Here is a 25,959-nt window from a genome sequence, read left to right on the forward strand (position 1 = left end):
CCAAGTCCCGCCCCCCGCCCTTTCCCCGCCTACTCGGGAGCGGACACGAGCGGGGGCGTGGCCTCGGCGGACGTTGGGCCGCCCGCCGTTGGCTGGCGGCGCGCGGGAGCCCTGCCCCGACCCAGTCCTCCCGGGAGTCTCGCGCCCGCTCCGCCCCCTTCTCTTTGAAGCGCGCGGACACGGAGAGACTTCCGCAGCGCGTGCGCCGCGCTCAAACAAGGCGAGAGAAGAAAGGCTGGCAGATGGCGCACGCGCGGTTGAGACAGGGCATCGGAGGGAAGATGGACAGCGCGCCGTGACCCAGGATTTGCGCATGCGTCTTACTGCAGGCTGAAGCCGAACCTTGGGGACCCAGGACACCTTCGTACGCATGCGCAGGAGGCTCAATGACAGTCGAGCGTTGGCTAAGGTGAGGGAGACGGCGGACTGCATGGCCGGGGGAGGGCCGCCCTGCATCCCCTATGTAGCCTTTCCGAGCCTCTCCTATGCTCCTAAGATCCACCTGTTGCTTAGACCCCGCAGAAACCCGTTATACAACTAAAGGGTCTCTGGGCCCGAAAAACGCCCAGGACTCAAAATCTCCGACTCCTGCCTGGGGCGCAGACCAAATGAGCAGTGTGGGAGGGCACAGGCAAGACGGGCTACAAGACTGGCAGATGGGCTCTGTGCCCTGCCTGGGGTATGGACGGTCCCTGGAGGTGGAGAGGGCGCTTTTCCTGTAGATGACCTTTGACCCCTGCCCATTTCCCTTGTTTAGGCTCCAGGGAAAGGGTCTGGCTATGCTGCTGGTGACCCGGGGGGTCTGGGGACTCAGGGTCCGAGTATGGTCCCTGTTGCCCACGCTTCTCGGGCCCCCCCGGGCCCTGTCGTCGCTAGCGGCCAAGATGGGGGAGTACCGCAAGATGTGGAACCCCACGGAGCCCCGCGACTGGGCCCAGCAGTACCGCGAGCGGTTCATCCCGTTCTCCAAGGAGCAACTGCTCCGCCTCCTGATACAGGTACCGCCCGTCCCGGGTCCAAGAGCCCGGGGACTACGACTCCCGGCAGGCATCGCGGCGGCACAGCCCTACGTGCCGCAGAGGGCTCTCCTGGCGCCTCCTGGGAGTTGTAGTTCCCGTTCCCTTTGTGCTCCCAGGTGGGCGTGGCGTTGGAATGCGGCGGGGGTGGGGGGGGGCTCTGTGAGCCGCGGATGTAGTTGAGATTCCAGACTCCAGCTTGTTCCGGGGTCTTGCTTGAACAAGCCTTCTCTGGGGCATGGTTTTTACCTCTGCAAAATGGGTATGATAATCATCCTCATCAGTACTCTTACTGCTACCTAATAATAATCACCATACGTATGAAGCTTTAATCATAATTATTATCACACTGTTTGAGCTCTTACTGTTTGGCACTGTGCTAAGCATTTTCCACGCATTGTTGGATCATCAGAACAACCCAGTAAGAGACACTTCCGTCATCCCCATGTACAAATGAGGTTTCTGAAGCAGGGGAAGGAAAGTGACTGACTCAAGGCTGTGTCGTTGTGGCCCAGGTTTGCACCGAAGTGGCCTGACCAGAGCAGGGCAGGGACTGTGGTCTATGGTGAGGCATTAGGCACCTGCTCCACTGAGAGTCCTGGTCCGGCTCCAGAGCTAAGCTCCTGCCCCACTGTCATCATCCTACTTGTCATGATTGAGGGTTATCATTCATTCATTTTAAAATTATTGATTGAACACCTGTCTGTACTAAGGCCTGTGCCAGACTCGACCCACAAGCACACACGTAAATCAGCCATACGTAGACACACACGCATGTATATGGACACACGATGGCATTAGATTGTCACCATCGATCTCCGACAAAGTGGGTGTGATCCTCAGTTGCTGATAAGGGAACAGGCCTAGAAAGGTAAAGGCGTTCACCTAGGTCACGGAGGTAGGAAGCACCAAGAAAGAGTTAAATATGTGTGTTCTGGAGTCAGACAGGCCTGGCTCGGAGTCTCGGCTTCTTTTTTTTTTTTTTTTTTTTTAACGTTTTATTTATTTTTGAGACAGGGAGAGACAGAGCATGAACAGGGGAGGGTCAGAGAGAGGGAGACACAGAATCCGAAACAGGCTCCAGGCTCCGAGCTGTCAGCACAGAGCCCGACGTGGGGCTCGAACCCACGAACCGGGAGATCATGACCTGAGCCAAAGTCTGACGCTTGAGCCACTGAGCCACCTAGGCGCCCCCAAAACAAAATTTTAGAAAGCCCAGAGCTGCCAGAGAAAGAAATCCTCCCCGTGAGGAAGGGGAAAGAGGCCTACAGAGGAGTTTTGTTTCCTGGGGTTACAGGAATTCCACTCCAGCCCCGCGGACAAGGCAGCCTTGGAGTTGTTTGCGGCGCACGTGGACTTCTGCACCTTGTTCCACTACCACCACATCTTGGCCCGACTGCAGGTGAGGACGTGGCCCCGCCCACCTTGGCCTTGGGGTGCCTGTGCCCTAACCCATTCATCCGGTACACAACCTGGCTATGCTCTGAGCAGTGATGGTTGAGTGAAGACCCGAGTGAAGACAGGGAGAGAGCCCGATGGGTGTCTGGTGGCCCCGGGTGGGGGTGGGGGTGGGGGTGGGCACATTCCAAGCGGGGGGGGGGGGCGGGGGGGGAGGAAAGCAAGTGCAAAGGCCCTGGGGTACGGGTGTTGGAAGAACCCAAGGGGGCTACTGTGCTGTAGATGAAGGCAGAGAGGCATCGGGGGCAAACTGTGCCTGGCCTTGTGGGTAGTGGGGGGGACTTCGCCTTGACTTCTAAGTTAGCTGGGAGGGCTACTGAGCAGAGGAGGGACATGCGCTGATTTAGGTGTTAGCGGGCGCCTTCTGGAACAGCCTGTCAGACGCAGGGAGATCTATTCAGAGTCTATTATGTTTGTCCAGCTGAGGGATAATGGCCACCCCAGCAAGAATAATAGCGGTGGACGCGGGGAAAAGTGGTCTGGACGCTGGTAATGGTTGGAAGCCCAACTGGCGTTGGGCTGTGCGGGCGGGCGATGGGGGGGGGAAGGAGAAAGTCAGGGGGTGCCTCCAATTCCTCTGAAAGAACGGAGCTGCCATTTACCGAGCCGCGGAAGACGGGGCGGGGGCGGGAGGCAGGTCTGTGGGGAAGACGGGAGCTCGGTCTCGCACTCGGGAATCTTAGATGCTTCTAAGCCAGCCTCGTAGAGCGATGGACCCGGATGTGGGCTCTGGGGGTCGGGGGAGGGGGCTGGGCCGGGAAGCATCCCTGGGAGCACTTCGATGGTACTAGACAAGACCACCAAGGGGGTTAGCTTAGCCTGGGATCCGCCCAGCCTTGAGATCAGTATGGGGAACTAGACCCCGGGAGGGGGGCGGCCAAAGAGCCAGCCGGAGAGAGAAGCGGAACCCCCTGGAGAGAGGGATGTCAGGAAGCCACATGCTCCGGGTCCCCTTCCTTCCCGGTCCCTCCCGGGATGCCGGCTGCGTGGGGGGTCCTGGAGACAGTGACCAGCTTCAGGGATCTTCTGTGAGGGACTCCCAGAGCTCCGAAAAGCCCTTGTGCTCACAGTCGTGGTTTATTGCAACGAAAGGAGGGCGAACAAAACAAGATGAGCGAAAGGAAAGAGGCGATGGGGCCGGGGTGGGGAGTGGGGGCAGTGGAGGGGCAGACAGAGAGAGAGAGAGAGAGAGAGAGAGAGAGAGAGAATCCCAAGCGGGCTCCACAGTGTCAATGCATAGTTTCGCAGAGATTCGGGGCTCCATCTCACAACCATGAGACCATGACCTGAGCTGAAATCAAGGGTCGGATGTTTAACTGACTGGGCCACCCAGGCGTCCCCTAAAGATCTTATTTTCGAGGAATCTCTACCCCTAACAGGAGGCTCCAACTCACAAGCCGGAGAGCAAGGGTCACATGCCCCACCCACTGAGGCAGCCAGGTGCCCCAACTGGTGACCAGGATTTTAGGGGGCAGAGGGTGGGGGGAGCGGGTCTGTCAGCGCCTCCGTAGCTGACCTGAGCTACTCAGTCACCAGCCCCTCCAGAGGTCAAACTGCTACTTCATGGCCCGAGGCCCCGCCATAAACCACAGAGTTAGCATAGACTAGCTACTGGGAAGGGAGAGGGGAAGAGAAAGAATCCTAAGCAGGGCCCACGCTTTCAGCGCAGAGCTCGACGTGAGGCTCGATCTCATGCACCCCGAGATCATGAGCCAAAATCGAGAGTCCGACGAGTACCCGACTGAGCCACCCGTTCAAGTGCGTCCGAGCAAGACCCTCCGATCGGGCAGAACATTTCCAAGGGCCTAGAAGTTATCCCAAGAGCCCAGTCGACAGCCGGTCCTTTGGAAGGTGCAGGGTTTGGACACCCCAGGCCTGCTCAGCCAGCCCCTCACTGCTCCCTGCCGCTGCCCTCGGACACGGCCCCTCTCTGCTTTGAGTAGCAGTGACATAGGCCCCTTATTGCTGAGCTCACTCTGGGTCGTGCTCGTCGGCTCCTTCCTGTGGAATCGAGGGGGAGCCACCCGGAGCCCCATTTGCAGAGGCAGAAACCGAGGCACTGAGAGGGCCTGGCTGAGCTACGATTTGCCCCCATGTCCAGCTGCCTCTGAGTCCTAGCCCGGGGACCCCAGGAGGCAGGGTTTTTCAAAAACGTTGTTGAAGGGGCACCTGGGTGGCTCAGTCGGTTAAGTGTCCGACTTCGGCTCAGGTCATGATCTCACAGTTTGTGAGTTCGAGCCCCGCATCGGGCTCTGTGCTGACAGCTCAGAGCCTGGAGCCTGCTTCACATTCTGTGTCTCCCTCTCTCTCTGCCCCTTCCCTGCTCATGCTGTGTCTCTCTCTGTCTCAAAAATAAATAAACATTAAAAAAAATTAAAAAAAAAAAAACGTTGTTGAAAAAGATCATTTTCTTCATTCATTCATTCATTCATTTTATGATTTAAAAAATGTTTTTTATTTATTTTTTGAGAGAGTGCAAGCAGGGGAGGGGCAGAGAGAGAGAGGGACAGAGGATCCGAAGCGGGCTCTGCGCTGACAGCAGAGAGCCCGATGCGGGGCTTGAACTCACGAACTGTGAGATCATGCCCTGAGCCCAAGTCGGGCACTCACCGACTGAGCCACCCAGGTGCCCCCAAAAGCATTTTATTATGTGAACATTTAAATGTACAGGAACACATGGGGCGATGGGCGGCTCAGTCAGCTAAGCGTCCGGCTTTTGATCTCCGCTCGGGTCATGATCTCACGGTCTGTGGGTTCAAGCCCCTCATTGGGCTCCGTGCTGACAGGGTAGGGCCTGCTTGGGAGTCTCTCTCTCTCTCTCTCCCTCTCTCTCTCTCTCCCATCCCCGTTCATGCTTGTGCTCTTTCTGTCTCTCTCTCTCTCTCTGTGTCTCTCAAAAATAAATAAATAAATAAACTTAAACATTTTTAAGAATTTAAAAAACATATGGAAACATAGAAAACGTATACAGCAGAGATGCATATTTCCACTGAGGTAGGAGATTCTAAGCTGAGATGCTAGGAGGAGAAGGGAAGAGCTATAGAGACAGGTGGGCCACATGGGTGACCCTTTGCTGGTGACCGGAGTCCCTCGAGGAAGCGGCCTGGGGCAGGAAAAGAACGGCTAGCTTCATTGTTCACTACCTGTGTGGGTGACCTTGGCAGGTGACCTCCGTCTGTGCCTCCTTTCCCTCATTCATTCATCCGTGAGTGCACAGCAGATATTTCTTGAGCACCTCCTGCCTCCTCCAAATGGTTCCAGGCCCCAGGACGTAGTGGTGAGCCTGACCGATGGGCGTCTCTGCCTCATGGGATCACGTTCTAGGGAAGGACCCAGATCTTCAAGACGGCGAAGACGCAGGGGCGCCTGGCTGGCCCAGTCGGTAGAGCATATTCGACTCTTGATCTTGGGGGCGTGAGTTCGAGCCCCATGTCGGGGTGGAGTTCACTTAAGAGTTAAAAAAAAAAAAAAAAAAAAAAAGACGGTAAGGAAGTGAAATGTGTGAAGAGGCACCAAGTACTGAGGAGGAAGTTGCCAGATCAAGCAGAGGGCACCCAGTTTATTTGTTTCCAACTGCTGCCATCACAAATCACGGTAAAGCGGATGGCCGAAAACCACAGAAATTTGTTCTTTCGGAGTTCGGGAGGCCAGAAGTCCAAAATCAAAGTGTGGGCGGGGTGGGTTTCTCCCGGAGGCTCTGAGGGGGGAACCACCCCGTGCCCGGTCCTGGAGGACAGTGGCTGTCATTGTCAGCCTTCCTTGGCTCGTAGCCACGACAGTCCAATCTCTGTCTCCGTCTTCACATCACCTTCTTCTCTGTGGCCCTGCGTGCCCTTCTCTGTCTCCTCTAAAGGCCACCGTCACTGGATATAGGGCCCACCCGAATCCAAGATGGTCTCACCCTGGGATTCTTACTCCTTAGACCCGCAAAGACCCTATTTCCAAATGAAGTCAGATTCTGAGGTTCTGAGGGGACACCATTCAACCCTCTCCACCTCGTTAAATTTGAATTTCAGATAAGCTGGGAATAATTTTTTTTTTTTTTTTTAAGTATAATCATGTCCTATGTGACGCAGTCCTCAAATATTGCACGGGACATACTGAGGCCGAATAATTATTAGTTGTTGATCTGGAAATCAAATCTCCACCTGGTATACTGTATTGAATTTTTTTTTTTTTTTTTTTTTTTGCTAAATCTGGTAACCCTAATTAAGAAGAAATTAGCAAACAGGAATGTTTTGCAATTTTAGGGAGAGTAGTCAGGGGAGGGCTCACTGAGGCGGCGACATTTGAGCAGAGACCAGAAGGAGGCAAGAGGGAGAGCCATGAGGAGATCTGTGGGAACAGTAAGTGCAAAGGCCCTGCGGCAGGGCTGTGCACGGTGTATAGGAGGGATAGCAAGGAGGCTGGTGGGGCTAGAGCTGAGTGAGCACAGGGGAGAGGGCTGGAGATGAGGGCCCAGAGCCTTGTGGGACACAGTGAGGACTTTGCTTGGACTCTAAGTGATGTGGAAGCCACCAGCGGGCTCTAAGCAGCGGGATGTGAGCTGACTTCTATTACAACGGGCGCCCTCCGGCGGCTTCCCGGGGAACAGACTGGGTTGGGGCTGGAGGATGGGAGCAGGGCAAGGGCAAGGGGGGGCTCAGACTTGGCGCGTGGAGGAGGAGGGGCGGTGGGAAGAAGCGGTTGGATTCTGGATCCGTTTTGAATGGGGGTCCATCAGGGATTTGCCGATGGGTTCAGGGTGGGCACCTGGAAGGATGGGCTTGGACGCTTCTCAGCTGGGTAATGTGGCGGGAGGAGCAGGTCTGGGGAGGGGTCTCAGGACCCCAGTTTGGGACGTAGTGCCTTTGAGAGGATGCCCGTCGGATGCCCGCGTGGAGGTGTCGAGACGCCCGTCGGACGTCTGTGGCCACGCGTCGAGTAGGCTCTTGGCATGTAAGTCTGGTGCTCAGGACCCCTGCCCTCAGACAGCTGAACTTGGGTGGCAGGGACAGTTGTGAGTCAGACACCCCCCCCCCCCCCCCCGACGAACAGATACAGCCACACAGTGAACTCCCAGGGTGCAGTTCGTGCCAGCGCGTAACGAAGCTTGACCTTGGTTTCTGAACTGAAGTCTGTGTGCGTATCAGAAAACGCACCCCTTTCCGTCGCCTGGTGCTGTGCACGCGACATTGGCAGCTGCTAGCCCCATGTGGCTCTTTATTTTTTATTATTTATTTTTATTTTTATTTTTTATAAATTTTTTTTTTTTAACGTTTATTTATTTTTGGGACAGAGAGAGACAGAGCATGAACGGGGGAGGGGCAGAGAGAGAGGGAGACACAGAATCGGAAACAGGCTCCGGGCTCTGAGCCATCAGCCCAGAGCCCGACGCGGGGCTCGAACTCGCGGACCGCGAGATCGTGACCTGGCTGAAGTCGGACGCTTAACCGACTGCGCCACCCAGGCGCCCCCCCCATGTGGCTCTTTAAATGTGAGGGCGCTGAAATGAAATAAAATTTAGAAATTCCGTCCGAAATTTCAGTTGTGTTCGCCATGTTTCAAGTGTTCCGGAGCCACCAGTGACCAGTGGTGAGGTATTGGATGGTGCAGATCTAGATGTTTCTATCCTTGGAGGCAGTTCTTTTGGAATGTGCTGCTCTAGACCCTTTATTTCCATCTGAAAAGGCGACTGTCCCGATAAATGTATGGGTCGACAGCATCTACAACGGTGCTTATGTTAGACTGGCACATTTGTGCAGTGTACAATCTGCCCAACCACGCAAGGCGGCTCTGCTCAGCCTAAGGAATGGAGGGGGGCTTTTTGAGAGCGAGAAGGGAGCTGGAACACCATAGAAGAGTGGGACTTCAGTCGCGGAAAGGGAAGGAGGAGGGGAGTGGGGGGCAGGGAGAGTCTCTTAACAGCATGTGCAACATCCCTGTGCCTGGAGGAACTAAAACCATTGTGAGCCACCAAGGGGGACCGTGGTGTTAGGTCCTGGGAGGCCTTGCGGGAAGGACACGGTCCAGAGCACGGTCCTACTTCCTGAGGGCAGTGGGAGCCTCGGAATGAGTTTTGCAGGAGATTGACATGGTTACATGTGTAATTCCTGATATGCCACTTCCTGGCTGTGTGACCTCAGGCAGTTCCTTAACCTCTCTGTGCCTCATTTCCCACATCTCTAAACGAGGATAACCACAGGGGCCATCAACGCCTTATGTGCGTGACGCGTGCACAACCTGCTTCAAACAGTGCCCGACACACAGCAAGCGCTATGTAACCGCGCGTTATCATTTATTACTGTTGTTCTCGTGGTTCGATGGAATCTTGGCTGCCGTGTAGACAGGACAGGTGGTTGAGGGTGGGGCGAGGGGCTTTGGGGAGGCCGCTGAGAAGGCTGCTGGACTCATCCGGGTAGGAACAGGAGTTGGTGGTGTGGACGGGGTGGGGCCGGTGGGCAAAGGGGGCCTGTTTCGGAGGGAGAATCAGCAGGGTTCAACGTGTGGGGGAGGGGAGGAGCCGGGGGTCACCTGCGGCCTCCAGGTTTCTGGCCGGAAGCCCTGCGTGGATGTCAAGTGCCCCGCGGAGAATCTGGCGCGCGGCGGATGCTTGCCGAATACCGATTTCTCTCTCTCTCCTCCAGCTCTGAGCTTCCCACCCGGTCAAACCCCAGCTCTGTCCCGGAAGTGAAATTTCTCAAGGTCACTCTCTGAGTCTGAGAACAGGAGGGACTTCCGGCACAGTCGGGGGCTTCGGGCTGGAGTCCCGCCCCCCCTGGCGCCCGCCCCAGCCCTGGGAGTTCGTTCCAAAGGGGGTTTGCTAGGCTCGGCTGCCAGGTTGTTTCCTGCTCCGTCGTTTCCAAGGTCGTGGGCCTTCCCACCTCCGGACCTCTGCCCAGGCCGTTCCTGCCGCTGGTAGACCCTCTTCCCTTCCACCAATTCAACCCTGCACTTGGCCCAGACAAGTGGTTCCTTAAGGCTACCTCTCCTGGGAGACACGGAGAGTTGGGCTCGTTTTATGGACCAATGAGTCCCCCGTGCCGCATAGTCTGGCGTGAGTCACGTGTCTTCCTGAAACCGGCCAATAGGCTAGGCACCCAGCAGTTCACTCACTCACTCACTCACTCATTCATTTGTTCATCCATCCGTCCGTCCATCCGTCCATCCATTCAGTCCACAAGTTTTTGCAAGGTGGGTAGGGAGGGATGGGTGCATAAGATGAGGTGGGCAGGGTGGAGGCCAGTTTGCGAGGGGCCTTGGAGGCGGTGGAACGATTCTGGTATTTATTCCAAGGGCAGGGGGGAAGCCAGGGCGGGGAGAGGGTGTGGGATCTGTTTATAGTCTAAATAATAAATAAGCTCTTGGTGCGACAGTTTCGTGGAGCACGGTGTAGGAGAGGCGAGAGAAGGGGCGCCCGGGTGGCTCAGTCGGTTGAGCATCTGACTTCGGCTCAGGTCACGGTCTCATGGTTTGTGGGTTCGAGCCCCGCGTCGGGCTCTGTGCTGACGGCTCAGAGCCTGGAGCCACTGCTTCGGCTTCCGTGTCTCCCTCTGTCTCTGTTCCTCCCCACTCTCGCTCTGTCTCTCAAAATAAATAAAAACGTTAAAAAATTTAAAAGAGTGGCGAGAGAAGAAGCCCAGTGCAGTTGTTTGGGGCAGAGGACAGGTAGCCGGGACGAGAAGGGGTTACTGGAGATGGGGGTGGGGGGAGGGGAACGATGGATTCGAGGACTCCTCGGAGGTCTAGCCAGTGAACTTGCAAAAGGTCTGGACAAGGGGGCGACCACAAGAAAGGAGTCAAGGATGCCTCCGAGGTGTCTGATCAGAGCCCCCGAATGAATCAGGCAGTGCCCTTCCCTGAAGGGAGAAGGCTGGGGGGAGGGAGAGGAAGGAACGAAGCATTCTCCTTGGGCCGTGTTAGATGTAAGGTGGCGTTTCCAACGGGAGATGTCAGAGATCTTTGAATATGAGAGTCTGACGCTCAGGGTAGAGGCCAAGGCTGACTGGAGGTGGGGGGGAATAGGTTTGGGAGAGGAAACCGGGAAACATATTCTCTCTGTGCATCCCTGCGTCCACCTTCCCGTCTGTTACTGGGGGAGGAGGGACAGGACAGACGCTCAGGCCCCGGAACTGGATATTAGGTCCAGAACCTGGAGGACGGGTCCAGGCTGGAGATGCGAGTCGCACACAGATACATAGAGACGCACAGAGTGGTGTTTAATTTTTTTTTTTTCAACGTTTATTTATTTTTGGGACAGAGAGAGACAGAGCATGAACGGGGGAGGGGCAGAGAGAGAGGGAGACACAGAATCGGAAACAGGCTCCAGGCTCCGAGCCATCAGCCCCAGAGCCCGACGCGGGGCTCGAACTCACGGACCGCGAGATCGTGACCTGGCTGAAGTCGGACGCCCAACCGACTGCGCCACCCAGGCGCCCCCAGAGTGGTGTTTAAAGGCACGGGAATAACGAGGCTATTTAGGGTGCGCTCAGAGAGAGGAAAGGGAAGAGGGCCCGGCACAAGCCCCGGGGTCCCCCTGTCATCTGAGGGATGGGGCCGGGAGCAATCCCTCATGCCGCGCCCTAGCCCATCTCTCTTCTCTCTGACTCTTTCCTCAGGCCTTGTATGACCCCATCAACCCCGACAGGGAGACCCTCGACCAGCCTTCGCTTACGGACCCACAGCGTCTGTCCAACGAACAGGAGGTGCTCCAGGCTCTGGAGCCCCTGCTGGCCCAGGCCAATTTCTCCCCGCTGTCTGAGGACGCTCTGGCCTACGCTCTGGTGGTCCACCACCCTCAGGATGAGGTCCAGGTGCCTGTCTTCCAGAGGAGGACCAAAACACCGGGAGGCCTGGGGGCGGGGATGAGCCTCTGGGAGGCAGAGGCTGCTGGGAGTGGTCCTGAACGCAGGGCGTGAGCCCACGCAGCGTTCTCGATGAATTAGACTAGGGCACCTCTTTCCCAGTCGGTCCACTGCCATCTGTCGGAAAAAGGAAACGCAAGAAACGGACCTTCTTAGGACTAGAGGCTTTCTTGCCATCTGCCAGAAAACCGTGATAATAAGTAATACGAAATGCTCATCCTTAAAGTAAAAAAAAAAAAAAAAAAAAAAGATAATAAAAGTACTATAATCTTCCAAACTCCCCCATTTTTTTATTAAAATTTCTTTTTTTCAACGTTTATTTATTTTTGGGACAGAGAGAGACAGAGCATGAACGGGGGAGGGGCAGAGAGAGAGGGAGACACAGAATCGGAAACAGGCTCCAGGCTCCGAGCCATCAGCCCAGAGCCCGACGCGGGGCTCGAACTCACGGACCGCGAGATCGCGACCCGGCTGAAGTCGGACGCTCAACCGACTGTGCCACCCAGGCGCCCCCAAACTCCCCCATTTTAAGGATGTTTTTAAGACATACTTTTTACTGAGGTCACATTCTATTGTCCCTGAAATTGGAAAATAACTTCTAAGTGGTGGTGTGGCCTAGTGTTAATTGCCAATATATTTTCTCTTTCAATTGCTTCATAAGGTAATGGAGGATCCAATCGACAATCATATTACGATATATAAATGCGTCAAAGTAAAATGTGTACCTTAGGCTTACACAATGTCACATGTCGTATCTTACAATCAGTGGCATCTTAGATTCTCAGAAATATGGCAGTAAAAATGACTGTGAGGTAAATGGTGCCATCTTAGATAGTATGCCCTTGCGCAGTATACAACACGAGCAACCATACAGGGCCACCCTGCCTAAACACCGGGTGATGATAAGCCTGGGAGGAGGGTGGACATCACTGGGAGAAGGGGCATCTAATTCCAGTAACCTGTGCTCTCACCGCAGACCATGCTCATCCGCCTCTGCTTCCTTTGTCCCCCTTGTCAGGTGACAGTAAATTTGGATCAGTATATCTACATGCGGTTCTGGGCCCTGGGCCAGCGAGTCGGGCAGATCCCCCGTAAGTCCAGCGTGGGCTCCAAACGTGGCTTCATCAGGTCGCCCCCCGCAGAGAGGTGAGGCGGCCCTTGTTCCCCAGCTGCAGCGAGAGGGAGCAAGGTTAGAGTCGAGAGGGGACTGCAGGTCAGTGTCTGCATTTGGGTGTCTGGGCCCTGGGTGGGAAGTCGAGAAAGGGGGCGGGGAGATCACCCAAATGCCGCCTTTCCTTCCCAGGGGGAAAACAGGAACTAGCATTCCCAGGGGAAGAGAAAGGGGAGCGACACTTGTCCCCATTTTCCAAATGAGGAAAGCGGAGCCTCAAGCAAAGGAAGGCCACATTCTGAAGAAATCGCACCACCAGGACTCCGATGAGCCTCATATTTTGAACGGAGGCCCTTCAAATACAGAGTAGGGTCAGGAGAGCCAGATCTTCCCTTGGGCCTATGAATTACCCGATCCTTCTGGAAATCAGTTTCTCAGATATGGTCACGAATCCAAAGAAGCAAAGCAAAACAAGACAAAACAAAACAAAACAAAAAACACCGCCGAAGACAAAAAGCCCTCACGCCCCTAAAGCGGCAATTCCGTTTCCAGGAACCTATTCCAAGGAGATATTTATACTTTGCAGGCTGTGCGTTTCATTGCCTGTCTCTCGCGCTGGATTATAAGCTCCACCAAGGCGGCGATTGTCTCTCCAGAGCTTCGTAGCACTCCCTGGCACCTAGCAGGCACTCTAAGTTACAAGGAGAATTTGAATTTGAAAAAAAAAAAATAAATAAATAAATAAAACACACAAACGAAAAACCAGAACGAAAGAAAAGGCAGTCTATTCAGCTCTCATTTACCAAGCCCAGGAAACCAGAAGCCACGGTTGTGTCCAATAACCGGGGATTGCGTTGTTCAGCTGACGCCCTGTGGTTGGACCCATGGCGTCGTTCTGACTTTCCTCCCACCACCTTGGGGTAGCAGCCTTGAAAATGACCGCGTTACTGCAGAGCTAGAGAGGGCGCCCCGGGGGGGGCTGGAGGGGGCTCCCCGGGGCGGTCCCGACCACCTCGCCCCTTCTGTCTTGGTCCGTCAGGAGGTACTTCAAGCGGGTGGTGCTGGCGGCCCGAACGAAGCGGGGGCACCTGGTGCTGAAGAGCTTCAAGGACACGCCGCTGGAGGGTCTGGAGCAGCTGCTGCCCGAGCTGAAGGTGCGCACGCCCACCCTGCAGCGTGCGCTGCTCAACGTCACGCTTGTCGTCTCGGGCGTGGTGTTCTTTGTCAACGTGGGCATGGTGGTGCTCTCGGACCTCAAGATGGCCACCTCCCTGCTGCTGTTGCTCTTTGCCGCCTTCATGGGCCTGCGGGCCTCCAAGGTAAGGGGACTGCCCGCCACGCTTCTTGGGTCCCTGCCTCTGCGCCTTCGTTCGGCCCCAAGGTCAGGCCACCCTCTATTTTGGTTTATTTCCGGCGTTAATCTGCTCCATGCCTTCCCTCCTTCCCTCAGTCATTCTTCCTTTCCCTCTCGCCTCCTTTCCTTCCTTCCTTCCTCATCCTGGCCGGGGCGTCGTTATCACCAGGCGAGCTGTTTTATCGGGGCAGCCTCCCTGAGCTCCAGCCCGAATGGACTCAACGGGAAACTGGGCCTGGGGCCCGGGAAACTATATTTTTAACACACTCCCTTCCTGATTCTGCTACATGTGAATGCAGGGCCGCCTGGTACAGTTGCACAGGTTGTTCACCATCCAAGGATTCAGAGCTGAGGGCCTGGCGGCGGGGGGGTAGGGCTGAAACCTAACTTGTGCCCTGTGTGCTGTCTTGAGGTTGAGTCGGCGGGGGGAGAGGGGCTGCCTTTTACCAATTCTCCCCAGGGTTGGCACCGGTCCCAGGAGTGTGGACTGGTGTGTGGAGTCCATTGTGCTTGATCATTCACTCGCTGGTTCATTGGTTTGCAAGCTGTTTACAGCCATCCCAGCAGGCTCTTAGGACAATGATAATAAATCCTGCAGATAATAGCCAGGCTGTGCTGGCTGAGAGGGTGAAGGGCTGGGGGTGGGGGTAGCTGCTGAGGACCAGGGGTCAGGCAGGATCTAAAGGAAGCTTTTTTTTTTTTTTAATGTTTATTTTTGAGAGAGAGAGAGAGAGAGAGTGTGTGCAGGGCAGAGAGAGAGGGGGACAGAGGATCTAAAGCGGGCTCCTCGCTGACAGCAGTGAGTGCAGGGTGGGGCTCGAACTCACGAACCATGCGATCATGACCTGGGCTGACGCTGAGGTCAGTCAGCCTCCCGTTTGAAAGGGAGGAGTGAACCCGGTGGAGAAAGGGGCTGGGCAGGCACAGCGTGGGGGGGGGGGGGAGGCGGGGATCTTGCAGGGCTGGAGTCCGGGGTCCAGGGTGGAGAAGTGAGGCCCTAGAGAGTGGCAAGGGCCTTGAATGCCAGAATAGGGACCCTGGGGTTTAGCCACTGGGCAGCAGCTGCTTTGGAAGAATTGCAGGCCCCGAGGGAGTCTGCAGCCTCCATGGAGGGGGTGGGGCTATGAGACCAAGAGCAGGGAGGCTGGGAAGGGTGTCAAGTGGTCTGGGGGGGCACCCAGAGTCCCAGCCCCAGGGGGACCATCTGTCCCGCCTCAGAGGCCCCTATTTATTTATTTTATTTTATTTGTTCAAGTTTATCTATTTTGAGAGAGAGAGAGAGAACGAGCATAGCGGTAGGGGAGAGGGGGGACAGAGAAGGAGAGACAGAATCCCAGGCAGGCTCCGTGCCATCAGCACAGAGCCGGACGCGGGGCTCGAACTCATGAAAACGTGAGCCGAAATCAAGAGTCGGACGCTTAACGGATTAAGCCACCTGGGCGCCCCTCTAAGGGGCCCAGTTCCAAACCCGGTTCACTAGTTAATGTGACGCATCCTTTAAATGTTTTCCCACGCTCTGGGCGGAGCCTCCAACCCTTGACCGTGAGCCCTCCCAGCCTCCTTCCAGCCGCCCCTCCCCGTGCACACTTGTTCCCTCCTGTGTGTCGGTGGCTCCCAGATATCTGTCTCTGGTGCAGGCGTCTCTCCCAGTCTCCAGCCCCCCACCCCACCCGCCCTTCCCTGGACACGCCCCAGCCCTTCCCACACGCCCCACATCCCACTGAGCTCAGGATCCTTCCTCCCCAACCCCCCTTCATCCCGAGCCCCTGTCTAAGGGGCCGGTCTCAGGTGATTTTGCCGCGATAGGCACGTCCCTCTTTCTTTCCCCCCCTCAAAGAGCTCATCCACTTCTGGCGTTTCCGCCGACAGCTTTCTACCATCTCCGGATCGGATGCTCCGCGCCCAGCCTGGGGCCGCCAGCTCCGGGCCCCCTTTGCCCTCCCCTCCAGCGGCGGCTCCCCACACACCTGCTCCTCGTCCTGGTTCTCTGTCTGCAGAGGGCCCTGTGCCCCCTGTCACCCCTAGACCCTGAGGCTGCCCTCGCCCTACCCCCTAGTCTGTCCTTCCTGCCCCGATATTGTGCCCCGTCTCGTTCCCTCTGTCCTGGCCCCAGCCCAGGCCCTCCCAGCCTCCCCGTCGGTCCCCTCCAGCCCATCCCCGAGGTCCCCGGAGCTGGCCCTGGTTCAGCGTGGGCCCCCTCAGCTCAGCACAGAGCAGGGCCGGGCTTGTTGACAAGCAAGCAGCCCAGAGATCTCTCCCTGGAGGGAGACATGCCGAGGTCGCAGTGGACACTGCAGGAGCCCGATGACACAGCTGCCCATCTGGGGGACGCGGCGTCCTTGAGGACTGAGCCTTGAGGATTGAGGCAGTGAGTGTTTTCTAAGAGCAGCCCAGGGGTGACTTGGCTTGTTCTGAGGCCCCAGAGGCCCGAGAGAGAGGGCAGCTCGGGATACTGTTCAGGGGTTAAATTGGCTCATCGGCACGGGCTGCGTTCAGAGAGGAGGAGCAGGAGGCCAGCGGGAGAAACCTTCAGGGGCCGGGCCACACAGGGCCTTGGCCAGGGAGCTCGGGCTCTCTGAGGGCGCTGGGGAGCCACGGCAGGGCTGTGAGCAAGGGGGGAGCGGGGTCAGTTCTGGGGCTGTGCAGAGACAGACCGGAAAGGGCAGAGGCCGGCGGGAGGAGGCCATGCACCAGGCGGCTGGGAGAGGAGGGGACAGCGCAGAGAGGGGGACCCGGCAGGCCAGGAGGTGGGCTGAGGGGAGGCGCCGGCAGCCGGCGTTTTGGTTGTTGAAGGGAACACCCAGGTGGCAGCCGGTGTGTCCTCAGCGAGAGGCCCGGCCTCATCTGCGTGCCACAGAATGTGGTGTGACCTGCTCAGTTAACGTAAAAGAATTCAGCTCCATGAGCTTGGCCGAAACAGACACAAAACCCAACGTGTATTTCATCCCAGACCGTCCCTAACACGCGCCCTTCCTACACCTCGCCTTCAACCGAAGCGATGGCGATTCGTTCCAATGCAGGGACGCACCCCGTGCCGGGCTGGGCTCGTAAGAAGAGGGGGCACGGTCACGCACAACCGTGTCATCGGTCCCTGGCAGTGATCTGAGCGATTTCCACGGCTAGGCTGCCTTCAGAGGCATTTCACCATAGCTCTCTGCGCAAGATGGGCAGACAGCCCGTGCATTTAAAAGATGGCAGCCTGGGGCGCCTGGGTGGCTCCGTCAGTTAAACGTCCAACTTCAGCTTACGTCATGATCTCATGGTTCGCGGGTTCGAGCCCCGTGTCGGGTTCTGTGCTGACGGCTCCGAGCCTGGAGCCTGCTTCAGATTCTGTGTCTCCCTCTCTCTCTACCCGTCCCCCGACTCACACTCTGTCTCTCTCAAAATAAATAAACATAATAATGTAAAATTTTCTTAAAATAAAAATATAAAAAAATAAAAGACAGCAGCCAGCCTGGAGCGTGGACGAATATTCCATAGTAGCTGATGTTGAAACGCCCTGGCCGTTGTGGGCCTGGCTTCGTGCCAAGAGCCTCTTAAACCTCTTGTTGACTCTCTGACCCTTTCCTGCCATCTAGCCGGGCTCACTGATAGTGTTCCCCGAGGATTTAGGTTTGGGCCAAGGGCTCACAGTTGGCCCCAGCCTGCCAGGCTATGAGACCCAGCAGTGTTGAACTCATTTTGTGGCTGAATGGAGGAATCTGAGTAGAGGATTCTAGCGTGAGCCCCAGAGGGCACTGGTGGGCTCTCATTTCCTTCCTTGGGGGACACCAAGCATGGGGATCGGGTCCGGGAGAGGAGGGGGCAAAGTGTGGAGAAGGAGGCCCCAGACTTCTTTCCCTCAAGGAGGTTTGGAGTATTTGTTTTCTGTTAGCGCTTCTCTTGACCATTTCATATGTAAACCCTTCTTCTTACTATGGAAAAAGTTCAAACAACTGTGGGATTAAAAGCACTTGAGGAGCTCCTGGGCATCCCCGAGTCTCTAATTATCAAACAGTCAATCCGGGTCCACCTACACGCCCCCTGCCCTCCCACCACTGGGTTATTCGGAAGCAAATCCTAGACATGCCCTCTGGAAGTACTTTAGTGTGTGTCTAAAAAGATAAGGACTTAAAAAAAACAAAAAAAAAATCACCGTAGCAGAAAGTTCCAAGGCTGCAGCTCAAATGGTCTGGAAACCCTTGAGCAAATCCATTATTATGTGGCTCAGCTAAGCAGACCAGTGAAGCGGTTGCTAAAAGCTGTCGGTGGCCTCGGGGTCAGTGGGGCGGGAGCGAGTGTGTGTGTGTGTGTGTGTGTGTGTGTGTGTGTGTGTGAAAAATACAAATACCCGGGCACCAGCCCCGGGGACCTGAACCCGAAGAGGTCCGGGGAGGGCCCGGGAGCCCGCGGACAGGACCATGCCAGCGTTGATTGGCTGGGGGTGGGGTGGGTGTCGGGGTGGGGGGCGTGGGGCCCCGGGCGGCCCTGTCCCCTCCCACCCCGTCGCGCCGCTGAGCCCGCGGGGCGCTGTCCCGCCCGCAGATGTTCGGACAGCGGCGCAGCGCGCAGGCGCTGGAGTTGGCGCACATGCTCTACTACCGCAGCACCTCGAACAACTCGGAGCTGCTCAGCGCCCTGGCCCTGCGCGCGCAGGAGGAGCACGCCAAGGAGGCCCTGCTGGCGCACAGCTTCCTGGCCCGGCTGCCCCGGACCGCCCGCGGCGCGCCGGAAGGTAGGACTTGGCCCCCGGGGGCCCCGCCCCCGCCCCCGCCCCCGCCCGCATCCCATCGCGGCCCAGAACTGACGTGGCCCCACCTGAAACGAACTCCATTCATACCCTACAGCGTCAAGACTCCGCCCCCCCATTCCCAACTGGCCCCACCCCATTGAGGACACCACCGCCCCCCCCCCTCACCGCGCAGGCCCAGTACTCCCGGTTCCTACGGGCGAGTCAGACCTATAACATCCCAGGTGACCGCGGCGCTCAGCATGCCGATGGGAACCCCTGAACCCAGCTTCCGATCTTGATGGATCTGGTCCCTCCCTGGGGTGACCGACTTCCCTATCCTGACCTCCTCCTGGATTAGGGTCTCGGGTCATCAGTCTCCTGTTGTGGCATGCCCTCCTTTGCTCCCACCTTGCCCAGCGCCCCTTCCAAAAGAGGCTCTTGCCCCCTCCCCCTGGGAGCCCCAGGTTGACAGGAACCTCCACCCTTCCCTGAACAAGAGGCCCTGACTTGTCCCTAGACGAGAGCCCCAGAGTCGGACCCTTCCTAGCCTCAAGCGGACCTCTAGGCTGCTCCCAAACCCGGACCCCTTGTATTCCTTGTCCTGCGCCCTCCCTGCTGTCCCTTCCGGGTCCTTCCAGGCCCCAGTCACCTCCTCACAACACCTGCTTCTCCCCCTGCAGAGACCTCCCTGTGGCTCCAGTCCGAGGTAGAGAACTGGCTTCTGGCCCAGTCGGGCTGTGACGTGGCCTTCAACGGAACTCGGGCCCTGGCCCACCTGCAAGCCCTGACCCCCAGCATCGGGATGTACCCGCCCCCGGGTTTCCCCAAACTAGACGCGTTGCCTGCAGTCATTTCCGAGTCCCCCGGGTCCGCACCCAGTAGTGACAAGCCCTGAGCGAAACCACTGCCCAGCCTCGCCCAGCCACCTGGTTAGGAACTAAGCCCCGCCTCCTCCACGCTCAGCTGTCAATCACAGCCACTTCTGCTTTGCCCCTCCCCAACTTCCACTTACCCACAAGCAATCGCTTTCGTTACTCCGTATTCTCAGACAAAGCCGGCAATTGAGGCAGCCTAGGGTTGCTAGGCAAGCCCCCGCCCCAGCGCAGCCAATCTAAGCTTTTTGGCTTCTGCGGCGGTTCCATCGCTTAGTCCCACCCCCGCCGTAAACATCCAAACGGAGTTCGGCCGAGGAGGAGTGTCAGCCAATCAGAGCTGCTCAGTGCTACAAACCACGGGGCACAGTTGTTAGACTGTATCTTCCCGAGGCCAGAGATCATTGTCTTTTTAGCCCGCTCCGGGCCAACTGCCCAACTTGCTCGCCGAGGCGGGGCCCCAGCCCACAGCCAACGGGAGCCGCTCAGCCCTGCTCTCTGGCAAACTGCCAACGACAGCTGCCGGGCACCAGCAACCCTGGGCTGCCAGTTGGCGCTGCGTAGAAGAAACCAGTCAACATTTCTAAAAGGAAACCTGATCTTTTCCATGAATTGACGCTGCTGATAAAGGCAGGCTATCTGGTCAGCTGCTGATCAGCTTGTCCAGGCTGAAGGGGTTGCGAGCCTTGTGTCGGGCAGAAAACCGCGGGTCAGGAGGAAGCAGCGACTACCCTCCCTCCAAGACGCATTTCCAACTCAGGCCCCAACAACCTCAGGTGCCTTTCCTGCCCGGGCCCCTCACCCTTTCTGCAGAAACTACCTCGGTCTGGATCTTTCTTCCACCAGTGGCCTGTGCAATATTTATTGGTCTATCAATTTCGCCCTCGTCCTCTCTCCCAAAGGAATAAATCGTGTGCAATGAATCTGGATGAGTGGGGGTAGCTGCAGGGGTTGGAGAGAAGGAAAGCATCAGAATCCTTGAAGGAAGAGACTGGGTCTTGGGGAAAACTGCATTTGGGTGGGTCCTAGGCAGAAAAAGCTGTCACCCTAGGGAGAGACTGGGTTCGCAGTTGGTGAAGTAGACTGCCTGTGGTAACAGAAGAGGATCTGAGAGAAAACCTGGCTCCCCGAAAGACTGGGTCTTATGAACAAGGGAGATAGGACAGCCATGTGCCGTTGTGCAAGTTGTTCACTGCAAAAGGCACACAAGCCAGGGCACCGGTGGAGGTAAAATCCAGCCATCCCTCCACCCCCCACATGCCTCCTAATGGGCTGAGTAAGCCTGGAGAAGGTGGGGCGGGGGGTGGCAGCTCATTTTTACTAAGGTGTCATATGGGTTAGAGGCAGAATTGGATGTGGGAGGGGAAAGAAGAGGGGTTGTCCTAATGAGAGAAGGAGACTGAGTTCCAAGAAGGAAATAGAAAAGTGTCTTCGGTGGGGGGGGTGGGGGCCGAGACCAACAATCTAGAACAACACACATCCTGCCTGGTTGAGAGAAAGACACCCTTGTACAAGGAAAGAGGACAGGAAGCCCACAGTCTTGGTTCTTCCCCACAAGTGCCTAGAAGTCTAGACTCAGGAGGAATCCTGGGACGGGAGGGCCCAGGGCCCCCGGTGTGTGTAAGGGGAAAGGCGGCTGGGACACCGGGCCCCTGTGTCTTGCTTTAGAAGGGAGGCCCGGAGCTGTGCATTCCGAAGGCTGCTGCTGGAGCGGCTGTCCCCGGTTTGGGAGACCTCAGAAGTGAGCCACCTGGGTCCCTGGAGGAGGCAGGCAGGAAGGAAGCAGACAGAGCAGGCGGTTAAACGGTTTATTGGTTTTATTTTCTGGAGGACGCGGCGGGGCCGGGGCTTCGGGGTGAGACCGAGGGTCCGGGAGCGGGCAGGGGTCTGCAGGGCGACGCGGGGCCCTCACTCCCGCTTCCGCAGGTGGATGTAGATGACGCCGCTGGCCAGGGCGAGGGGGAAGGCCACCCAAGCCAGGGCGAAGCAGTAACCGAAGCTGCCCCCCGCCGGGCGCTCCGCCAGGATCTCCTCCGCGTGAATGGCGTAGATCAGCGCCCCCGTAAACACGGCCACGCCTGCGGGGAGACGGGAACCGGGTGGCACGCAGTACCCGCAAGAAGACTGCATTTCCCAACAACCCATGGGGCAAAGAAGCCTCGGGAAGGCCCGTGCGCAGCACCGCTGCCTTCTGGGAGTTGTGGTTCGCTGCCTCCGCGCCGTGCACCGAGGCTACTGCAAACTGGCTTTGGGCAATTCAGTTCGTCTAGCTGGGTGCCCCTCACTCATCCATAAAATGGGACGATAGTATCCATCCATCCATCCATCCATCCATCCATCCATCCATCCATCCCTTCAAGGAATGTTTTTTTATGCCTTGCTACGAGCTAAGCACGCAAATAGTGATTTAAGACGGCAGGGGCTTTGTAGGAACCTAAGAAGGTACGATTCCCGAAGCCGAGGACTATGATCACTTAGCTCTTTGCAGCCGAAGTCAAGAAAATTGAAAAGCACATAAACTCCCTTCTGAAGTGTCTGATACACGGTGGGTTATAAAACCACTACCATTATGATTCAGAGTTCTCTCCTGGAGTATTACTTAGCCACTGCCTCTGCCCTCCCATCCCTGGGATCTACATTATTTACCCACACCACCCTCCCCAGCTCTGGCTCCTTGAAGCTCTAAGTGTCAGTTTCCACATGACTCAGAGACACAGACTGCAAACCACGGAATCAGTGAAAACTACTGATTCCCTGGCAGAGAGGTAGCCCACGGAGGCACTTCAGGTGGCCCCTCCCTCCCCTTCCCTTCCCCTCCCCTCCCCTCCCCTCCCCTCCCCTTCCCCAGGGGGCAGTGCTCACTGGTGCAAAGCTGGCAGAGGCCAGTGGCATAGAATAGCCCCCCTCGTCGCATGGTGTAGAGCTGGAACATGAACAGGATGAAGGACAGACAGCAGAGGATGAGGGACAGCACCATGAGGACCTGGACCGCCTTCAGCCAGCCTGCAATAAGGAGGAGAGAGAGGTGGAAGTCACAGTAGGTTCCGGGGTTCCGGCTCCGTCCGCTCGCTCACCGCCCCATTGTGGGCCATACAAGTTTGGCGGCCATTTCTATTGACCTTGATTCCCGGAACTTTGCTGAGTCCCCTTATCAGTTCTCAAAGCTGCTTTGAAGATTCTTTAGGCTTTTCTACATGAACATGTCCCCTGGGAATAGAGACCTCTTTTTTTTTTTTTTTTTTTTTTTTTTTAACTTTTGCCTCTCCCATCTTTACACCTTTTATTTCTTTTTTCTTGCCCTGTTGCGTTGGCTACCTCCAGGACAACACCAGAGAGCACCGGTGAGAACAGAAGTTCTGGCTTCGCTCTTTGGGGAAAAGCGTTTAATCTCTCACTTTCAGAAACTTAAAGGGGTACAGTGCCACTCCCTTCTAGCTCAAATACATCATCATCAGCACACCCTCCCCCCCCCCCCCACCCCTCCACCCCCGCCACCTTGTTCAGGACTTGGAAGGATTCAGCCCCACTCTTTTGTTGGAACTCAGATGAATTGGTCCCAGCCATCCATTCCAAACACCAGTCTCCTCTCCTTAGAACTTCAAAAACATAATTCTACCTTCTCAGAACCTTGGGAGCTCTCTCTCCATTCCTTAAACCTATAGCATGTGGCCTCCACTCTTTCTGAATCAAAAGGGAGGGGGGCCTTTAGCCAATCCTCCTTAGAACATAAGCAGATCACCCCCTACCACCCAGAAAAGTGGGTCATAATCAGCCCCACTCACTGAGCATTGGGGCCCAGACCTGCCCTCTCAAACTCTGAAGGGTTCCTAATTCTTGATTCTGGGAAGAGACCGGGGTTACCCCTCCCCTGGCAGACGGGTCCCCGATGCCCCTCACCATTCTCGCTGACGTTACTGCAGGCCCACGTTTTGTTGTCATTGTTCCATGTGCAGTCATACCAGAGGTTCAGGGACTCCTTCCCCGGGAGGGTCCACCAGGACTGGGATGGACCAAGAGACAGGGCAGGGTTAGGAAAGGCAAGTGTGCAGGGTCAGGGAGATTGTGGGGAGGGTTAGGGAAAGGGTGAGGGGCTGGAGGGCGCTGAACTGGGGGCGATTTAGTGAGAAGGGGTTGGGGGGGGGGACAGTCAGGGCAGAAAAGGGCAGGGGAGACGCATCGGAGGCAGGGCTCAGAAGGAGAGATGCTAGGGAAAATGGGCGGGGCCAGAGTGGCTTCAGAAGAGGGGCGTGGCGGGAGTCTTCGGGAGAAGATAGCCCGCTGCTGGAGTAGGCTTACCTTGTCCAAAGTGGCCACGAAAAGCAGGATGAGAATGAGGATGTGAAGGGCAGAGACCACCAGCAGGAGGAGGGACATGGCTACGTGGAAGCCGGCGATGGGGAGTTGTCAGGAGATGGCTGTTTCAGGAGGTTGGGACAGGGGCGGCTGAGCCCCCTCGGATCCTGGTGGAGAAGGGGGCTGAGTCCAGACTCCAGGGCGTGATGGAGAAGAGGGGCCGGGAACCCGGACTCTTTGAGTCTGCGCGGGGAGGAGGCTGGGGGCCTGAACTCCTGGATCCCCCAGGGGTTGAAGCAGGCCAGGGGTGGACTCGGGTCCAGGAGTGAGTTGGACCAGCAGTGTCTCCTCAGAGTCCTGACCCTGGGCACATATGGGCCAGGATATGAAAATTCAAGTTCATGCCATCCCAGGTTCATCAGAAGCTGGGGGCTTCCCCCAGAGACAGGCATCCTTGACTCACCCCCCTCCTCTCCTGGGGTGTGGGGGGGTGGGGGACCGGTGAGTCACCCGGTGACTCATCCCTACCCCCCCCCCCTGCCTCCAAGCACCAGGGAAACCCCAACCCCTGGCTATGCCCACGAGGTCCCCACCCCACCCTGCTGCCAGACTGGCGGTGCCAGACTGGTGCCTGCTGAACATCTTCTGGGGAAAATGGGCAAGATCCAGGTTGGGGGTAGGAGGCTGGGGTTGGGGCGGGGGGAGGCTTGAAAAGAAGGAGCCAGCCTCCCAGGACCCTTCAGTGTCTAGAACGGGGTGGGGGGCGGGGTGCCTGGAGGTCCCCCAGACTTGGGGTGTACTCGGGCAAAGCCCTGGGCTCAGCGTCCTCAGGAGAGAGTGGACGGCTGTGGGGAAAAGCTAAAGAAAGTCTACCAGTGGAGGGCTCTGCTGAGAACCCCCAAACCTTGCAGGGCCCCACCCCTTCCCGAATCTCCACCCCAAGTGCTAAGAGATCACTTCTTAAATTACAAGGATTTCCATGGGATCTGAGAGTGGGGGCGTCTCTCCCAGCCTGGGGTTATTCCCAAACTGCTGCACTCCCAAATAAAGAAAGAAATCCCAGTCCGAATAACGGACTGGAAACTTACCGCGAGCGGCAGAAAAAGTCAGAGTTGGAGTCTCGTCCTTTGCTTAGGGCCTCCGCGCCCCGCCCTTCTCCTCCCTCCTTCCACCCTCTCGAGGCCCCCGCCTCTCGCCTCTCCCGCCGCCTTCCTCCCTCCCTCGCTCTCTCCTCTGGCTCTCTCCCCCCTTCTCCCCTTCAATCCGGAACTCTCTCTTTCTCTCTCCCTCCTTTCCTCCCTTTTTCTCTCTCCTTCTGCCTCCTGTCTCTCCAGTCCTCACTGCCTACACCTCCTTCTTTCGCTCCCTTCTCACCCTCCTGGTTTCTCTCTCCGCTCCTCTCAATATATACTGACCCTTTTATACCCACCCGCGCCGCGCCCAGCCCAGCTGAGGTCTGCAGCCGGAGGGAGGGCCTAAGCACTTGGGTTCCTTATTCTCTGGGCCCCCACCCACTGCTCCCAGACAGGCATCTTCTGGGGCTCCCTCCCAGGATTGAGCTGAGAATTTGGAGCCAAGGGAGCCGAGCAGGGCCAGGGTGGGGCAAGAATCAAAGAGTGGGAGGGCCCGGTTCTCAGGCCTCTGCTCTGGGTCTTGCCCCGGCCCCGGATGTCTGCCTTCCTTGATGGGGCTTAGGACTGGATACTCTGAGGAATGGGGGTCTGGCGGAGGAGACCAGACCAGGCGGAGGTCTGGTTGAGAGCTGGGAGAGTTGGCCCGATAGTGGGAGTCAGGGGATGGAAAATGGGAACACGTCAAACTCTGGAAGGGGGCAGGCGGTGGGATTTAACCCGGGTGCCACCATTTCCTGCCTGGGGGTCCTTGACCAACGATTTAAACTCTCTGAGCCTCGTTTTCCTCATCTGTGATATGGGTACAATGATACTGATAATACTGACAAGATACTGGTCGTCATAATTTGGATACTTATTCTAAATGAATAAGGTAGGGGCGCCTGGGTGGCTCAGGTCACGATCTCACGGTTCATGGGCTCGAGCCCCTCGTCAGGCTCTGCACTAACAGCCAGGAGCCTGGAGCCTGCTTTGGATTCTATATCTCCCGCTCTGCTCTCAACAATGAATAAGGAAACATTTAAAAAGACAAATGAATAAGGTAATACCAGTACACTAACACACCTACACGTTCAGGTTCATTCCTTTCTTCATCAAACATTTATTGAACATCTGTTAGGAACCAGGAGGTAAGAATAAAGAAAACAGAGGCAATGCCTGCTGTTATGAA

At 56.8% G+C, this 25,959-nt stretch overlaps 2 protein-coding genes across 5 annotated transcripts; one reads left to right on the plus strand and one right to left on the minus strand.

Moving 5' to 3' along the window:
* The first annotated feature begins 52 nt into the window (after window positions 1-52).
* Window positions 53-20,288, plus strand: TMEM143 (transmembrane protein 143). Of its 2 annotated transcripts, XM_045440709.1 has the most exons (8): window positions 53-409; window positions 758-998; window positions 2,314-2,418; window positions 11,072-11,266; window positions 12,336-12,463; window positions 13,468-13,747; window positions 18,307-18,496; window positions 19,174-20,288. In XM_045440709.1, exons 1-8 carry the CDS (start codon window positions 387-389, stop codon window positions 19,386-19,388), a joined length of 1,377 nt encoding a protein of 458 aa, XP_045296665.1. In that variant the 5' UTR covers window positions 53-386; the 3' UTR covers window positions 19,389-20,288. The 2 variants fall into 2 exon arrangements, with proteins under 2 accessions (XP_045296665.1, XP_045296666.1); XM_045440710.1 differs by lacking the exon at window positions 758-998 and having other exon boundaries at window positions 185-409.
* Window positions 20,289-21,159: 871 nt separating this feature from the next.
* Window positions 21,160-25,243, minus strand: EMP3 (epithelial membrane protein 3). 3 transcript variants are annotated; one of them, XM_045440717.1, is made up of 5 exons: window positions 24,747-25,243; window positions 23,662-23,825; window positions 23,263-23,365; window positions 22,228-22,368; window positions 21,160-21,443 (listed from the first exon to the last, which is right to left on the minus strand). In XM_045440717.1, exons 2-5 carry the CDS (start codon window positions 23,737-23,739, stop codon window positions 21,274-21,276), a joined length of 492 nt encoding a protein of 163 aa, XP_045296673.1. In that variant the 5' UTR covers window positions 23,740-23,825; window positions 24,747-25,243; the 3' UTR covers window positions 21,160-21,273. The 3 variants fall into 3 exon arrangements, with proteins under 3 accessions (XP_045296673.1, XP_045296674.1, XP_045296675.1); XM_045440718.1 differs by having other exon boundaries at window positions 23,662-24,021; window positions 24,747-25,228; XM_045440719.1 differs by having other exon boundaries at window positions 23,662-23,901; window positions 24,747-24,891.
* Window positions 25,244-25,959: the final 716 nt, after the last annotated feature.

The sequence above is a fragment of the Leopardus geoffroyi genome, chromosome E2, assembly GCF_018350155.1.
Source record: "Leopardus geoffroyi isolate Oge1 chromosome E2, O.geoffroyi_Oge1_pat1.0, whole genome shotgun sequence".
In the NCBI taxonomy this organism is placed as follows: Eukaryota; Metazoa; Chordata; class Mammalia; order Carnivora; family Felidae; genus Leopardus; species Leopardus geoffroyi.

Excerpts from the sequence above, each read along its gene's own strand:
- TMEM143 (XM_045440709.1), top strand. The coding sequence starts at position 387 with ATGACAGTCGAGCGTTGGCTAAG. Across the intron at positions 999-2,313 it reads TGCTCCGCCTCCTGATACAG|GAATTCCACTCCAGCCCCGC; the intron begins GTACCGCCCGTC and ends CTGGGGTTACAG. Across the intron at positions 18,497-19,173 it reads CGCCCGCGGCGCGCCGGAAG|AGACCTCCCTGTGGCTCCAG; the intron begins GTAGGACTTGGC and ends CTCCCCCTGCAG.
- EMP3 (XM_045440717.1), bottom strand. The coding sequence starts at position 23,739 with ATGTCCCTCCTCCTGCTGGTGGTCTCTGCCCTTCACATCCTCATTCTC. Across the intron at positions 22,369-23,262 it reads CAGTAACGTCAGCGAGAATG|GCTGGCTGAAGGCGGTCCAG; the intron begins GTGAGGGGCATC and ends TCCTTATTGCAG. Across the intron at positions 21,444-22,227 it reads CCTCTGCCAGCTTTGCACCA|GCGTGGCCGTGTTTACGGGG; the intron begins GTGAGCACTGCC and ends GTCTCCCCGCAG.